Source organism: Lycium ferocissimum, chromosome 8 (genome assembly GCF_029784015.1).
Source record: "Lycium ferocissimum isolate CSIRO_LF1 chromosome 8, AGI_CSIRO_Lferr_CH_V1, whole genome shotgun sequence".
In the NCBI taxonomy this organism is placed as follows: Eukaryota; Viridiplantae; Streptophyta; class Magnoliopsida; order Solanales; family Solanaceae; genus Lycium; species Lycium ferocissimum.
The window spans coordinates 16,692,466-16,710,395 of NC_081349.1; the positions used below are offsets into that span (position 1 = coordinate 16,692,466).

At 36.6% G+C, this 17,930-nt stretch overlaps 2 protein-coding genes across 2 annotated transcripts; both read left to right on the plus strand.

The window, feature by feature from the left end:
• Nucleotides 1-373: 373 nt before the first annotated feature.
• LOC132067372 (WAT1-related protein At3g28050-like) lies at nt 374-3,759 on the plus strand. The gene is made up of 7 exons (XM_059460576.1): nt 374-643; nt 733-798; nt 900-1,013; nt 1,635-1,878; nt 2,574-2,732; nt 2,827-2,978; nt 3,554-3,759. Exons 1-7 carry the CDS (start codon nt 468-470, stop codon nt 3,702-3,704), a joined length of 1,062 nt encoding a protein of 353 aa, XP_059316559.1. The 5' UTR covers nt 374-467; the 3' UTR covers nt 3,705-3,759.
• Nucleotides 3,760-9,972: 6,213 nt separating this feature from the next.
• Nucleotides 9,973-16,279, plus strand: LOC132067373 (WAT1-related protein At5g40240-like). Its single transcript, XM_059460577.1, has 7 exons — nt 9,973-10,384; nt 11,006-11,068; nt 11,151-11,264; nt 11,598-11,832; nt 14,973-15,131; nt 15,282-15,430; nt 15,784-16,279. Exons 1-7 carry the CDS (start codon nt 10,206-10,208, stop codon nt 15,935-15,937), a joined length of 1,053 nt encoding a protein of 350 aa, XP_059316560.1. The 5' UTR covers nt 9,973-10,205; the 3' UTR covers nt 15,938-16,279.
• Nucleotides 16,280-17,930: the final 1,651 nt, after the last annotated feature.

The window sequence follows — 17,930 nt, forward strand, 5'->3', positions numbered from 1 at the left end:
CTAATTTTACAATAAAATCTGATAATTAACGTACTATTACCGGCATCTTATATGTGTATGAATACAAATATTTTCAAAAAAGACTAGCGCTCACTGACCACTTTTCGATCACACCTTTGAAACATAACAACTGTTTTAGTGTTACACACTTATAAATTCCACAAGTAAAACTCGGACCACATTATGAGCTTCACTTATAACATTTAAGATTTTAGGATAATGAGGTACTATTTTTTTAATCACAGGAGTTGAAAAGAGGCTATTTGTTAAAAAAAAAAAAATCCTTTATTTTGACGTGCCTAACGCTGTTCCAGAATGAGTGACACTTTGAAGAATGTCATTGGCTTGGAAGTCCTTTTCCTACTTTTCCCTTTATCTTAAATGATGTTTGAAATCATAGTCTCTGAACTGCACAAATTGCAAACTAGTAGAATAGAGAAGAGGGGGAAAAAGAAAAAAAAAAAGAGATGGGGAATTCAGCAATAATATCAGTGTTATTGATAATTGTTTGCTGCTTAGAAGTTGGATTAAATACACTGAACAAAGCAGCTACAAACAAAGGAATGAGCAATTTTGTCTTTGTTCTTTATTCTAATGCCTTGGCCTTACTTATCCTTGTTCCTGCCACATTCATCTATCACAGGTTAATTCTGTCTACTAATTAGTTTTATCAGTTTTTCAGTTTCTTGAGTTTTTACAAAATTAAACGTTTTTTTTCCATTGCATATGCAGAATAAAGCCATGTGGTATGCTCTCATTTCCTATTCTGTGTAGAATCTTTCTTCTTGCTCTTCTCGGGTAATTATAAAAACTTATGGTCTTTTGTTATACGATTTTCTTGGAATTATGATTCTTCATCTAAATGGTTTTTTTGGTCTTAATTGGGTGATCAAATAAAGCTGTTCTGGGCAAACTTTGTTGTATGTGGGGATACAGTATAGTTCACCAACTTTAGCTTCTGCCATAGTAGATCTTGTTCCAGCTTTCACTTTCATAGTTGCTGTCATTCTTGGGTATGCAACTCTTTCTTTTTGCTCCTGCAATTTTCTGTTACGGTATTCAGTTTTCAAATTAATTTCGCTTATGATCAGGAAGTTTATTCAATATAACAGTAAAGTCACAAAATTATTTTTTGTCACGCTAAAGTAATTGAATTTTGTTTTTATAACAGTAAGTCACTAAAGTTTACCTGCTTTAATAGTAGAATACAAAACTACTTTTTGCCACATTAAAGTAACTAAACTTTGCTCATGATAACAGTAAAGTCACTAAAAATTTTACCCATTGTAACGATAAAACCTTTGTATAAGGTGGTTTTACTATTACAGTGGGTAAAGTTTGTGACTTTACTGACTTTAATGCAACAAATTAATAATTTTGTGACTTTATCGTTATAGTGAATGGAGTTCAGTGAGGACACATTAATAATATTATAGTACGTAAAGTTCAGTTACTTTAATGCTATAAAATAATAATTTTGTGACTTTATTGATAAAACCTATAGGAGATAAAATTCAGTGATCATAAGTGGAATTAACGCTTCAAAGATCCTTTGATTCTCTAAGTTTTTTCAATTGTAAGAAGTTATGTCACAAACTTAGTTCTTGAACAATAGTCGATTTTTCAATTATTAGGATGGAAAAGTTAGCATTGAAAGCAAAGAGCAGTCTGGCAAAGTCTATTGGAACAATGATACTGATAACAGGAGCATTTGTGATGACATTTTACAAAGGACCTGCAATCTTTTCTCATGAATCAGTAGTGTATAATAGAAATATTGATCAGCCCCTTTTGACAACACATGAATCAAATTGGATCATTGGAAGTTCACTCCTTACAACTGCTAGCTTCTTGGTTGGTCTGCTTTACATAGTTCAGGTACCCCTTGCCTTCATTTTGTTGTCCATTTCACTTCTTTCTGCTCGGATCCTTCAAAAATCCCGGAATGTGTGTCGGATCCTCCAAGAATGAATAATACTCCCTCCTTCCCAAATTAATAATCACTTTAGCTCAAAATAATTTTCACTTTAGGAATTCAAGACTAAATTTCGCAATTATTTCCAACTATACCCTTAATGGCACAGTATTTAAGAAGAAGAAATCAATCTAATTTTATTAAATAGGGGCAACTTAGTAAACTATACCTTGTATTTATTGTTTTTCTTAATGGGTGTGAAATGAGCTAATTAAAGCGATAGTTAAAGTGGGACCGAGGGAGTAGCTGAAACATCCGACATAGGTGCAACGGCATTTTTGGAGGATTCAAGCAACATAGAGACTGGCTAGTTTGAGATTAAAGAGAAGTTAATTGATTAACTCACTAATATATGTTTCACTCTACACATATGCATTTTAGAAAATATGTTAAGGAAGATTGAAGAATTCAATAACAGGATATAGCTGAAAAGTAAGATAAAGTGGTGTAAAGTAAAGACAGAAAATTTAAGCTGCAATTTCCCTTTTATTTTGTAACTATTATTTTCTTAAAAAGAGTTATCCTTCTTTAGTTTATCAAGTTGTTCCTTAGTAAAAGTCTACTAAATTCTGCTTCTGTTATTTATTAATGATTTTAGGCATGGATAATGAAGGACTATCCAGAGGAGTTGATGGTAACTGTGATTGCTTGTGGCTTTGTGACTATGTTGTCAGCTGTGGTTGCTTTTATAGCAGAAAAGGATCCAAATGCTTGGAAGATCAGACCAGATATAAAGTTGCTAACCATCTGTTACTCAGTAAGTATCAAGAATGAGCAATTTTGGCTAGGAAAAAACTTATAATTGTCTTGTAATTAGTACTAAGATTAATGAATTGAGGCAATTTTGACAGGGGATTTTGATGGTTAGTGCTAGAAGTTTGGTCCAAACGTGGGCTGTCAAGAAAAAAGGGCCTGTATTTGTGGCAATGTTTATGCCTCTTGGTATGGTTGTTGCAGTTCTAATGGGGGTTGCCTTTCTTCATGACATTGTTTATATTGGAAGGTGAGTTTAAGTTCTTTGCACTGCACAATGATGTTACTTATACAGTAATTACAGATAAAATTTCTATAATGAGCATTAATTGGTAACCTTATATGATATGTTAATTCAACTATGTTGATCGCGTAGCATATATATAACTTAAATTCATAGTACTATTCAGGTAAATATTTACCACACCGGGTGTTTACACCAAATCGATGCAACTTACCCTAGCTAAGAGACTTAATGGAGTGAATGTATACATTAATTAACCATGGTTAAGTGATAGTTGTGTATATTCAAACACATGTCATCCATCCATTCTTGTGGTGTAAACATCCACAATTAAGTTTTTACCGTTTTCCTCCGACAACGACGAAACTTCAATTCTTTTGTTTTAAGTTAAAATCATTTTAGAACAGAGAAAAGAAAAAGAAATGAGAATAAACTCAATCTTAAATTGGTTTGTGAAATTATTTATGGGGTTGCATGAATCAGAATTCACTTATTAGGACAGACAATAATAAAGAAACAAAAGAGTGAAGTATATATATGAGTTTTAAGTAAATAAAGTGATGAAATTGTATTGATTGCAGTGTAATTGGAGCAACCATCATAACATTGGGATTTTATGCTGTCATGTGGGGAAAGGCTTGTGAAGAAAGAGTCATCCAGATTTCAGAAACAAGCTTTAATCAGAACCAACAGAGATTGCCACTTCTGTGCAATAAAAATGACAATGTTTAGAAATTTTGATGGCTGTATATAAAACCTAAGTTGCAATAAAGGGGTTATAAATCTACTTCCTCTATGTTAATTGAAGTCTCTTAGGCCGATTTTTCTTCATAGCGAACATTCAACATGAACTTTGTAAGTTTCAAATTAATATGCATATTAGAACTTGTTTTCCTAGAAAAAAATATTATGATCAATTAAATATGAAAATTTTGAAAAATAATTTCTCAACCGAATCAAACACACCTGAAGTGTTACTCCATTATCTATTACTTAAGGTTGGGTCAGTGACGTTCCATATCTTATAAAGATTTCTACATCTGTGCCAAATATATAGTTGATTTAGGTGCTCTAGCCAAAACCAATACTATTTTGTCTATTACCCTCTCCACTAATATGTTCTTATACGCAGAAATGCCTCTGTTATACATCTGATTTTAATAGTATATTTTATTTGTTCTTCGCCGCTTTGAGTTGTGGGTTTGGGTTGTGGCGTTTACTTACTAGTCCCACTAGGAATAGTACTGACTAGAGTTATAGGTGGTGGGTATGTTGCGAACCAAGCAGACGAAAAGGGCCAATGCGCTAGAAGTGTTAATCTGTTGGAGAGTTTTATTTGGGATCTAGGCCCAATTAGTAATCAGTTAAAAGGGATTAGGGGTTAGATAGAACTGTTTATGCGTATTATGATATTCAGTTATCTCTCATCTCCCTGCTTCATAACTTCCTCATCCCAATTCTGTATCAGTCTAATTCTCATCCCTTTCTTCTTAGGTTCTGTTGGATTTAATTACTATCATGTGTAATTACTTTGTAATCCCAGTTTAGTGTTCAATATAAGCAGTCTATTTTCAGTTTGTTTCATTGGTGCTTTCATCCAGAGGTCTTCAATGGAGGACGAAATATCTCGAACCATCGAAGATTCAATTAAGGTCGTGAAAGATTTGTGGTCGAACGAACTTGCTGAAATTCGTTCAATGTTACAAGAGTTGGTTGGAAACTTTACAACGAATAAACCTACCCCGGTGGAATTCCAACGATTCTGTAGCGAGAATCCAGAGTCGTGGATTTTTCAGGCTGAACGCTTCTTTAAATTCTACGGAATTGCAGAAAGTGAAAAATTATCTCTTGCCTCATTCTATCTCGATGGGGAAGCTTCGGTGTGGTATCAATGGCTTTTCCAGAACAAGCAATTGAAGGATTGGAAACATTTTACTGCGAAAGTGTTGATTCGCTTTCGTAAACAACATCTCGCATCACAGGAAAGTCACTTGGCCAGTCTCCGGCAGATAACCTCCGTGACTGAATGCCCAAGTCATTTTGAAGCTATCTCGTCGGGCTTCACACGCTATGACTACAATAACCAGACCTCTGGCCACAAGGTGTTTGGGGAAAATCCGGATAGGAAAACTGAAAATGTTGTGGATATTGAAACAATGCTACAAACACCGGATGCTATGAAAACAAAGGGTGCGGACAAGGATACATCAGTACAAGTTAAAATTGAGGGTGCTGACAATGAAAAGGATCCCCCGCCTCTTGTTATTGAACTGGCAGATACAAATGGCCAAAGAGATAGAGCGGCCTTGCAATGCCTATCTGAAATTGAGGAATCCACGCAAAATAAGGTAATTACTTCTTTTTTCATAGGCGAGCCATTGCAGATCACAGAAACATGTGCGGAATTTATATAAAACAAGGTGCAAAAGCTGTTTGATATTTATTCTCAGAAAGCCGGGCAACCTTTGGTTGACCATGAAGTGGTCGACTCACTTTGGGAAAGGAGTAATTGATTTTGGATGGAACCAGATTGATGCACAAGCACATATTAATTCATTTTCCATTTGATCTCGGTGAGTCTGTTCCTCCATCCATTATTTTCGAGAGCTTGAATATACATATGGATATATCACACTACTTATCTATCTCACTGTATTCTTGTGTATTTGGCCTTGATGGTACTATGAAAGGTGGCAAGTTGTTTAATGAAATGTTCAGTGGCAAAATGGGTGTACAAATTCAACATCGGCTACCACGACCACTTCCAAAACCACCTTTCTCAGCTTTACTATTGAATTTCCTTGTCCAAGTTGTGCAATCTGTTGAAATAGCCAAGGAATCCGACTTCGATGGGCTTATCATAATTGGTGGGGTTGATTCCAAGACAAATTCTCGTTTTCTCGCTGCAAACTTCAGTGTTAAAACACAACCTTCATCAGCTGCACTAGCTTCCATGTTACAGGAGAGGAAAGTATTAGAATTAAGAAGTGACTACAAGGTGAAGCTTCAAGTTGTGCACCCTACTGGTTACACATTCTATGGTGTCATTGAGACGGTAGATTTGGTTCTGCGGCATAGATTTAGTCATGGATTAGTTGCAATGAAGAGATTTGGTGGAGAGGGAGCTTCTAAAACCATACATCAGTACTTGAAGGTGGATAATTTGAGCTTCGATTGTCTGTATCATATTTCAAGTTCTTCCGAAACTTCTTTTGATCCTAGTAGTACTCTTGATGAAATTCTTTGCATCTCATTATCTGATACTAATACCTATATTTTGGCCTATTATGTGAATATATCATTTGATAGAGAAGGAATTGATGCTAAGCAAGAATGGAGGGAGAAGGGCATTGCAGATCATGTTGGCTATATCCATGAGTTGCTGTTGGCAAATATGACAATTGTTCTTCGTGCTGCTGCATGTAATGCTATGATATATGGAAGTTTGAGTGACATCATTAGGTGCTTTACTCTTTTGGACTCATTTCAAATTATTACACATCTTTTCCATGTTATCTCGTATAAAGTGGTTGTTCAGAAGCTAGGCAAGAATGATGAAGCCAAGTCTGGAATACTCCAAGCTGCGAACCAAATCATGATTAAGTGACTACAGTGAAGCTTCAAGTTGTGCACCCTACTGGTTACACATTCTATGGTGTCATTGAGGCGGTAGATTTGGTTGTGCGGCATAGATTTAGTCATGGATTAGTTGCAATGGAGAGATTTGGCGGAGAGGGATCTTCTAAAACCATACATCAGTACTTGAAGGTGGATAATTTTTAGCTTCGATGAGTCTGAGGGTGTTAAGGAGTATTGTCTGTATCATATTTCAAGTGCTTCCGAAACTTCTTTTGATCCTAGTAGTACTCTTGATTAAATTCTCTGCATCTCATTATCTGATACTAATACCTATATTTTGGCCTATTATGTGAATATATCATTTGATAGAGAAGGAATTGATGCTAAGCAAGAATGGAGTGAGAAGGGCATTGCAGATCATGTTGGCTATATCCATGAGTTGCTGTTGGCAAATATGACATTTGTTCTTCGTGCTGCTGCATGTAATGCTATGATATATGGAAGTTTGAGTGACATCATTAGGTGCTTTACTCTTTTGGACTCATTTCAAATTATTACACATCTTTTCCATGTTAGCTCGTATAAAGTGGTTGTTCAGAAGCTAGGCAAGAATGATGAAGCCAAGTCTGGAATAGTCCAAGCTGCGACCCAAATCATGATATTGTTCCCAAAGGTTTTCGCCCGTTGTAGCCAAGGAATTTATAATACTCCAGGTTGCCGGATGAAGTTTATTGACGTGAACCTTGAGGACAAGGTTCTTTTTGAGGGTGGGAGTATTGTTGTGAACCAAGCGGACGATATAAGGGCCAATGGGCTAGAAGTGTTAAATAGGACTGATCTAGTTGAAATTATTGGGCTAAGTAATCTGTTAGAGAGTTTTATTCGGGATCTAGGCCCAATTAGTAATCAGTTAAAAGGGATTAGGGGTTAGATAGAACGGTTTATGCGTATTATGATATTCAGTTATCTCTCATCTCCCTGCTTCGTAACTTCCTCATCCCAATTCTGTATCAGTCTAATTCTCATCCCTTTCTTCTTAGGTTCTGTTGGATTTAATTACTATCATGTGTAATTACTTTGTAATCCCAGTTTAGTGTTCAATATAAGCAGTCTATTTTTAGTTTGTTTTAGGGTAGGCCGGAAGGTTGCCTCATCTAAGGCCCCGTTTGGACATGGTTTGAAACCATGTTTGGACATGCAATTTGGATATTTTAAGGAGTATTTTCTCTTATAAACATAAAAAACCCACAAGTTGTGAAAACTATCAAAATATTCTCAATTCTTATACAATCTTACCAAATGAGCAAGTCATAGTTCATAACAAAATTAATACGCTAATTCATAACAACCGGCTCAAAATTAATACTAGAAGATCTTTCTAAAAATACAACATCAATTGATCAAATATTAGTTCAACAAATAAAATTGGTAGACATATATAAATTAAAAGGTTGGTAGACATAAATAAAATTTGGTGGAAGTTAATGAGATTGGTAAATGATTGATAGGGGTAATTGTTAAAAATATCTACCAACTTATGGGTCTTTTTTTACAAAATATAAACTTATGGGTTAAACTTTATATTTAAAAAAGTTAAAACCATGGTTTCAAACCCCAAATCATGCCTTTTTGGATGATTTGGGGTTCCAAATCACGACTGAAAACGCATATCCAAACGCTGGTTTGAAACCATGGTTTGAAAATTGATGGCCAAACGCCTACTAAGTAAGTTTAGGGGACTGAAGATCGTATTCCCCGTGCACTACTAAAAAATCACTATTTTCTCATTGAATTTGTCACTGAAAAATGTTCAGTGGAATTTTCCACTAAATGTCTGTGGGAAAAATCTAAATAATAGTTTTTTTCACACAGAAATATTTGGAAATTCTCCAGTGTTTCAATGGGAATCTGCCCACAATTTGTTTTCTTAGTGAGCTGGTTCGGCCGGTAAATCATGTTTTATAGCGCAAATTTGCCACTGAATATTGATGGGAAAAATCTATGTTTCTAGTAGCGGTGCATCAGACACATAGCTTACCAAATTAATCAGTTGTGACACAGATGGAAATGCATGATGCTTCTAATGATAGGGTCGAGTTTGATAAATCAACTGCCTACTCAATAGTCTTGACAAGTCCTCCTTTTAAGGTTGGTAACCTAGCCCAAAACCATGCTCATGGGAAAAAAAAGTATGGGGAAATTAAAAGAGACCTTGATGTCTTCGCCCTAAGCGCATGCCGGAAACTCATTCCTCTCATGATTTCCATGACACGAATCTTACTCTAGGGATCGAAATAAAAGGTAAAAGACTCCTTACTCGTAATTAAACCCACTAATCATCATATCTTTTTTACCATGTTCGATTTGCAGAATGAGGATATTCGAATCCGGTCATATAATTACGACACGAGATGAACCTTAATTATATTTGGTAAATTAAAATTGACCTTAGGCGTAAAAGGACTCCTAGTAGAGTCTTCTTATATTTTTGAAGTGAAGCGGATCAAAACAGTTAGGAACAAGCAGAATGGGATAGTAGTTCCAAAAGGTCGATCCCTTTATTAACTGCAGTGGTGTTCATTATTGTAATAAATAGTCGATTAGGAGAACTTCTATTCCAATAGAGACGCTACCAAGTATGCGAAGAAACATCTAATAATGTGAAAAATAAAAAGGAAAGCCAACATCGCTCTTATCTTAGTAACTTTCTCAACGTCAAATTTTCCAAGTCCAAACGAAAACTAAAATTCAGACATTGGTGTTTCTTAAAGTGATTTATTTACTCCAGAACCAGAATCTCTTTTACCTTGGGAACGAAGTGATGTAATAGTAAAATAGATCAACAAGAAAATCAATAAAATAATTAAAAAGAACAGAGAATAAATGGAGATTAGTACTGCGTTCCTAGTGATGAAACACATTTGAAATATGGTACATTAGATATTATTAACACCCTGTGATCTGTCTCGCTTTGACTATAATACACCTTTCGAATTTATTTGAACCTATTTTAATTAAATCCGCTAAAAATGAATGACCTTTTTCCTAATTTGAAAACAAATTCACTTTTATGAATGATTCTGGTACACAAATTTTAAGAGCTTATTTTTGAACCATAAGTTTCAAAAGTCTTTCCTCTTTCTTAAATGTCGTGTCCAATCAAATGGGTTCAAACAAATTGAAACAGAGGGAGTATTAAAAAACAGTACCCATATCGAAGTAAATAAAATAAAACAAGAAAGTAGGTAAGAAACTAAATTTTTAATCATGTAGACCATCGACAAGTTGATTGAAGCTAACAAAAACAAACCAAAAAATGCACCAAAAAAGTCAATAAAAAAATTGTGCCAATGTTCTTATCAATACGTTCAACCAGCGAGCCAAGAACTGTATTCATTTATTCTTTCAAGAAAAACCAATTGGTCCTTACTGTGACAGTGTGGGCCGAATCCAACCACGTGTTCACAAATTCCACAGAAATCAGAATCATATCTTATTGTAGTATACTATATATATTTGACAAAATATAAATAAAGTTTAAACTCACAGTATCTAAATTTTGAATTCGTTTTAGTTACCGGATAGCTTCACATACATTCATATGTAAAGCATCAAATATCATAGTTGATGGTCATTTAGCGAGAGGTAAAGAAAATGAAGATGGAAAGTGCACTTCCATTTGTAGCAATGGTAATTCAGCAGTTAGCACAGGTTGGATTAATGGTAGCATCTAAAGCTGTTACCTCAGCTGGGCTTACTACCTTCACCTTTACATTCTACTCAAGTGCCCTTTCAACTCTCATTCTTATTCCACTTTCCTTCTTGGTCCACAGGTATATATCATCTTGTCTTCCTTTTTGCTTATAGTATTAGTACAACAACATACCAAGTGTAATCGCACAAGTGAGGTTTGAGGAGAGTAGTGTGTACGTAGACCTTATCCCTCCTTGGGAGATAGAGAGATTGCTTCCAATAGACCCTCTCGGCTCAAGGAGCTTACATTATCAGCCAATTCATTTAATATGTTTTGGTTTCCACCCGGCATTCAATATGTCGCCGAATTCTCACTATAGAAAGTCTATTAGAGGAGAAAGACAGTCTTTCCATACTCAAGACTCAAACTCGAAACATCTTATTAAGGGTGTAGGAATCGTATTTTTTACCAAAATCCTCGGTGGTATTTGTCAAAGAATTCATTTTTGTAGAAAGCAAATTCTTCATTTAACATCTCAACTAGAGTTATGATCTATTGAGCACCTTATGTGGTTGGATATCTGCTTATTCAATAAAATTTCAAAATTTTAATCAATATTGAATTTTAGTAGGCACATTTTGGATAAATATTGAGTGGTTAATAGGCACATTTTGGATAAATGTTCGAATGACCAATAAGTCGGGGCTCAGTTTAAGTGTTTTTTTTTTTTTTTTTTTTTTTTTTGTGGTTGGATTTGCAGATCAGCTCTTCCACCTCTTTGGCCCACTTTTCTCCATGGATTTTTCTTGCTTGGCCTAATGGGGTATGTAAATTAATTTGTGGCTCAACTCAGCAATTAATTAATTCTAATATAAGAAATGACTATTAATGGTGCAATATTGTAGTTTCTTGATGCAAGTGCTTACATTGCAAGGACTTGTATATTCCTCTCCATTGCTTTCCTCAGCAATACTCCAACTAATTCCAGGTTTCACCTTCATTCTTGCCGTTATTCTCAGGTTTAAAATTCACCTTTCTCCTAACTAATAGTTTGTACTCCCTCAGTCCCAATCTATGTGACACTTTTTTTTAGTCTGTCCAGAAAGAATATCATCTTTCTGTAATTAGAAATAACTTCACTTTAAAATTCCTCTTGTACCCCTAATAAAATGACTTATAGTCATACAAATATCTAAGGTTTGTTTTAACTACAAATTTCAAAAGTCTTCTTTCTATTCTTAAATTTTGTACCTAGTCAAACGGTGCCACATAAATTGAACGCTGGGAGTATTAAACTTGTCAAAATTATATATACATATTTTGATTTTGTGCTCTTCACTAATTTTTTCTAGGATGGAAACCTTTGCGTACAAGAGTTTGAGCACAGTGGCTAAAACTATTGGTACCTTGGTATCAATAATAGGTGCACTTGTTGCAACTCTATATAAAGGTCCTGATGTTTTTCAAAGACCATTGAATTCAATATTAGCAACTCCTCATTCGCTCAACCAATCTTTTGCTTGGGTCATTGGAGGGTTGCTTACAATGATTAGCTCTCTAATTGCTTCCGTATTTATCATTTCACAGGTAATTAGAATTGTCAATACATGTTTTTCCAACTTTTTAGACTTGTTTGGTATGATGAAAGTTGAAGGTTGTGGAGGACCGACCGAGGATTAGGTGGGGGAGTTTGACTCCGTCTAGTGCCCTAGAGATGGGGGAGAAGTTGATGGCTATGGGAGCGTGGGATAGTAGGGGGGACGTGAGCAGTATGTGGGAGAGGACGGCCAGCTACATCCGGGAAGCAGCTAGAGAGGTTTTGGGGGTCTCACGAGGCCGCCGTGGTGGGCATCGAAGGGATTGGTGGTGGAATGGAGAAGTCCAAGGGAAGGTAGAAGCAAAAGCGAGGCATATATGAAGGCGGTAGATAGCAAGGATGATGAAGAGAAGCGGACGAACGGGGAAAAGTATAAGATGGCGAGAAAGGAGGCGAAGTTGGCGGTTTCGACGACTAAAACGGCGACCTTTGAACGCCTTTATGCGGAACTAGAGGACGGACGTGGGGATAAGAAGCTATTTAAGCTCGCGAGGAGAGAGAGGAAGGCACGCGACTTGGATCAAGTGAAGTGCGTCGAGGACGAGGATGGCCAAGTGTTGGTACGGGAAGCCGCGTTAGACGAGAGATAGCGATCGTACTTTCGCCGAACTCTTGAACGAAGGAGCGGACGGAGACATTGTGTTGGGAGGCTTGGAGCACTGCGATAGGCGTCGCGACTTTGGTTGTTGTAGGAGTATAAAGGTGGAGGAGGTTAAGGGAGGGCATTCGTAGGATGCGCGGGGGGGAAGAGCGGCGGACTGACGAGATTCTGAAGAATTTTGGAAGAATGCGGGCGAGGGTAGGCTTGGGTGTGACTAGATTGTTTAATGTCATTTTCAAGGCGGCGAAGATCTTAGGAAGAATGGAGATGGAGTACGAATGATTCTAGTGTACAGAACAAGGGAGACATTCAAAGGCCGACAACTATAGAGGTATCGAGTACTTTGCTAAGTCACGCTGTGAAAGTGTGGGAAAGGGTGGTAGAAATGAGGGTGAGGAGAGGTGTGTCTATTTCGGGAGAACCGAGTTTGGATTAAATGCGGGGCGCTCGACTACGAAGCCATTCATATTGTAAGGAGATTTGTGGAGCGGTATAGGGAGCGGAAGAGGGACTTGCGCATGGTATTCATTGACCAGAAAAGGCCTACGACAAGGTACCCGAGATGTCTATGGAGATGCTTGGAGGCTAAAGGTGTACACTGGTGTACATTAGAGCGATAAAGAACATGTATAATGGAGCTAAGACCGGGGTAAGGACGGTAGGAGGAGACTCGGAGCACTTTCTGTTCGATGGGGTTGCGTCGGGGATCGGCTCTTAGCCGTTTCTATTCGCCTTGGTGATGGATGAATTGCCGCGACAAATACAAGGTGAGGTGCCTTGGTGTATGTTGTTCGCAGAGATGACATAGACACGATTGACGAGACCCGCCTTGACGGAGTTAACGATAAGCGGAGGGGTGGAGACGGACGTTGGAGTCTAAAGGATTTAAATTGAGTAGGACCAGACGAGAATACTTGGATGCAAGTTCGGTGGCGTACCCCGAAGACGAGTGATGAGAAAGTGAGGCTTGGTACCCGGGCCGTTCAAAGAAAGGAAGTTTCGAAGTATCTTGGATCTATTATACGGGGAGATGGGGATATCGACGACGATGTTTCACGTCGTATTGGTGCGAGGTGGATGAAATGGAGACTCGCCTCAGATCTTGTGTGATAAGAAAGTGCCCCCAAACTAAAAGGCAAGTTACTACAAAGTGGTGGTTAGACAGACTTTATTGTACGGAGCGGAGTGTTGGCCGATCGAAATGTCACATTCGGAAGATGAAAGTCGCGGAAATGCGAATGCTGCGGTGGATGTGTGGACACACTAGGAGGGATAGAATTAGGAATGAAGATATCCGAGATAAGGTGGGAGTGGCATCGGTGGAGGACAAGATGAGGGAAGCGAGGCTGAGATGGTTTGAGCATGTGAAGAGAAGAGACACGAGATGCTCCGGTCTCGGAGGTGTGAGAGGTTGGCTATGGATGGTTTCGGGAGAGAGGTAAAGGGAGGCCCAGAAGAAGTATTGGGGAGAGGTGATTAGACGGGATATGGCACGGTTGACTCGTCGAGGACATGACCGTAGATAGGAGGTTGTGGAGGACTCGGATTAGGATAGAAGGCTAGGTGGCTTACCTTCACCATAGTAGTTGCGGTTTCGCTCATTTGTTTATTGCCTTTTGGTTTATGCATTTGATTCTTTGCTTATATTTGTTGGTAGTTATACTTGGATTATTTTATTTATCTATGGTAGTTAGTCTTTCCTTCTTTCCAGGACTTCTTACGTGACTTTCTCGCTTTTGGTATTCGTGTTATCATATTGTTTTCCATATGCTTGGACCTATTTGACCTTTTGTCTTGTCTTGTTTTCCTCTTGTCTTCCTCTCTCTTCCTCTAACGGCGAGGTCTTTCGGAAACAATAGCCCCTTTCGAGGTGGGGGTTAGGTACTGCGTACGCTCTCTTGCTCCTCCCGGACCACATGGTGGGATTATACTGGGCTTGTTGTTGTTGTTGTTGGTATGATGAAAGTCATTTTTTCATGATAGACAATATTTTCCGGTGTTTGGTTAGCGAGTGAAAAAATATTTTTTGAAAAAGCAAATATTATATTACCAAATGGGATATATAATGTTCATTGAAATTTTTGAGCATAAAAGATTGATATTGATATTTAAGTATTGGTTGGAGCAAGTGATATGAAATTACGAGTAATATTTAAGATATTCATAAGAAAAAATATTTTCGTTCATACGTGAAGAAAGTCATTTTCTATGTTATGGTGAAACTGTGTTCATTTACGTAACCAAATACTGAAAGAAAAATTTTCTAGAGCAATTATGATCTGGAAATCGGCCAGGGACAAGTGTTCGAATCTATTAATTATGACATAGCCTTGAGGCTCTCAACAGACCTTTTAACCTTTCTCTACCCCTTCTTACACCCTAAAGAAGCAGGGACACCTAATATCTTTAGACTAACCTAGCTCTTCCGTAACATTTTTCTAAAGAATGACATCGTCGGACCAAACGCATAAAAAATCAATGAGAAGATAAAGTGAAATGACCAATTTTCATTTGTTTCATGTTTTGCAGGCATTTGTCCTTAGGAAGTACCCAGCAGAGCTTATTGTAATGCTATTTTATAGCTGTGGTGTTACAGTTCTATGTGTTTCTTTCTCTTTAGCTACTGAAAGAGACTTGAGTTCCTGGATCATAAACTCTCGGAGCGCAATACTGGCTCTCATGTACTCGGTAACTAATTAAGAATGCTTATTTGTAGACTGTAGATAGCAATGGATGATCTAACAGTATAATTTTTTTTAACAATAACAGTGTTAAAAATTAAACTGGTTTTTATTATTTTTTTCCCTTGAAAAACTTCTCTTTTTTGGGTTAGTGCAGGCCGTGTTTGGAAATGTATTCCAAGTGAGTATAAACTCATGGTGTGTGAAGAAAAGAGGACCACTCTTTGTTGTCATGTTTCATCCACTTGGTGTTGTGTTTGCAATGGCTGCCAGCTTATTCATGGGTGAAACTATCCATGTTGGAAGGTAAATCACACATGTTTAATACTATTTCCTTCATTTTTTACTCTTTTTGTGGCATTTTGTGAGTCTTTTCTAGTGACTCAGTCATGTTGAATAATTACCTTCTTTTTAAAGTTATATTTGTCTGACTTATGGACCTTTAGACTATACAAATGAAAAAATTGATGAGAAAATAATAGATCGCGATCTAAAAGTTTGAAGACGTTAGAGGACAATCTAATTTATTTATCAAACCCAAGAGCTATAATTACATTTTTAAAGCTAGGGATAAAATCTAAATGGTGAACTAAAATAGACACATTTGCCTCAATCAGCCAGATAAATCATTGACCATCTTGTACATTATTGTGGTGCAGTTTGGTGGGGTCAGCCATAATTGTACTTGGATTTTACTCGGTGGTATGGGGAAAAGCTAAAGAATGGAAAATGGAAGAGAAGAGGTTGTCACCAAACGGCAACAATATGCCACTATTACAAGACACCGCTGATGATCCTGAGGTTAATCTTTGAAGGCTCACACTTTGCTAGTGGGCCTAACGGAAGATTTGTGCACTTTCTTCCCTATTTTGTGCAGGTCTTTAATTTTTGTCCCTAAATGCAAATAACTTTTCGGGGGAAGAAGTTTATATTTTTGCATCATAATATCCCGACAAATCATGTCCCTCGCTCTTAAAAAACTTATACCCCGCTAGGCATAAGTTCAATTTTGAAGGACAAAACTAAAGACCAGCCCATTTGAAGGGAAACCGTGCAATTTGTTTGGTTTGGTTTGATTCCATCATGGGCCGCTACACTACAAAGATTGCATCTGTATGGAGTCCAAAAAAGATCTATTATATGGATTTCATTCGATTCTTTTTTCTTTTTTTTTGTACGGATTGTCTTTCAAATGTGTTGGTCTTTAATTTTTGTCCCTCAAATTACTGGTCTTTAATTTTTGCTTTTCGCTTAAAAAAATGATCAAAAATACCCCGAGGTTCTGGGTTTAAACCCCCCGCTTAGTAAAAAAAAAAAAAAAATTCGCAAGGCAAAGCTTCGCGAAAATTTAGTTATGTCTTGTGAAATTTCGCAAGATATATTTTTTTTTTTTTTACTTTGCTAGGATTCTACAGAAGTTAGTTAAGCCTTAAGGCCTAACTTTTGCCCGAATAAGCATAATTTGCTACAAAATTCTGCCTTGCTAATTTTTTTTTATACTCTGCTGGGGTTCGAACCCAAAATCTCCGCGGTATTTTCAGTCACTTAAAGTGCCGAAGGGCAAATATTAAAGACCAGCAATTTGAGGGACAAAAATTAAAGACCATCCCCGAATAAGGGCATTTGTGAGAATGACCCTATTCGATTTGTTATTCTTTGGCTGAATTGGGCTTGTTTAGTTCATGCCATCTCCTATCTTTCGCTAAGGATTGAGGTTTGGTTCTATGCCGGCGCCACACAGGAAAATTAAGTGGATATGAGGATTTAACTGAGTAGGAATAAATATGACTTTTTTTAGAGTACAAGGGCAATTACGGCCCTAAAGTTGGATGACTAGGGCAAATATGTTGAAAAAGTATAACGAAGGACAAATATAGCTTATTCGTGAGATTATACCGGCAAATCTGACCCTTTTCTGTTTTAACAAACATGTCAATGACTATTTTCGTATTTAGTATTTTTGTCTAAACATCAAACATTCTATGCTTAAAAACTTGTGAAATTGATATTAATAAGCCATCCACCAAAATAATATTCAGCAAATGTAAATTAACGTATAACATACATAATAATATATACATTTTGTATATTTGGCTAGCGATGGTAATTATTTTTTGCCGACCAGCAAAGTGTAACCTGTCTTTAACCCAAACGTGCAATGAATCGAGTTTACAGCTCGATGGATATCTGTCTAGTAACTATTGCCAAATCGCTTTTAGTATTATTTCTAACACAAGCTTCTTTTTTTTCAAAATTTTGAACAAAACTTTAGTAATCAAATATTGTACGCTCCCTTTTTTTTTTTTTTTTTTGTTATTTTCTTACTAGTATACTTACCCGCGGGATGCGCGGATTGTTTTAAAGAAAAAAAATCCGAGAGAGATAATAAAAACGTGTATGTATATATATATATATACATTGCACAATTAATATTCTCATTTTTTGGTATCAGTGTTGCCTTGGACTAACATTTTATATGTTATGAGAAGTTGCACGCTACTCCTTCATTATTGGCCATTTCTTCAAACAGTACAAATATTTCATACTCCACATGTCAACATCACTCTCAAAGAAAAAGACTCAGTGCTTAATTAAAAACACCATTCAAATCCTAGATGCAAGCCCAACAACGAATCTCATAGCTGCAAGCCCTGTCTATTTTATTGTTTTATTTATGTTCTTAATTTTAGCTTTATCTATTATGATTTTAGTTATGTGATTTTATTCATATTGTATGGCTATTTTCATTATAACTCAAAAACTTTTTCATAAGCATTAAAAACTTCTATGATTGACTCAATTATAG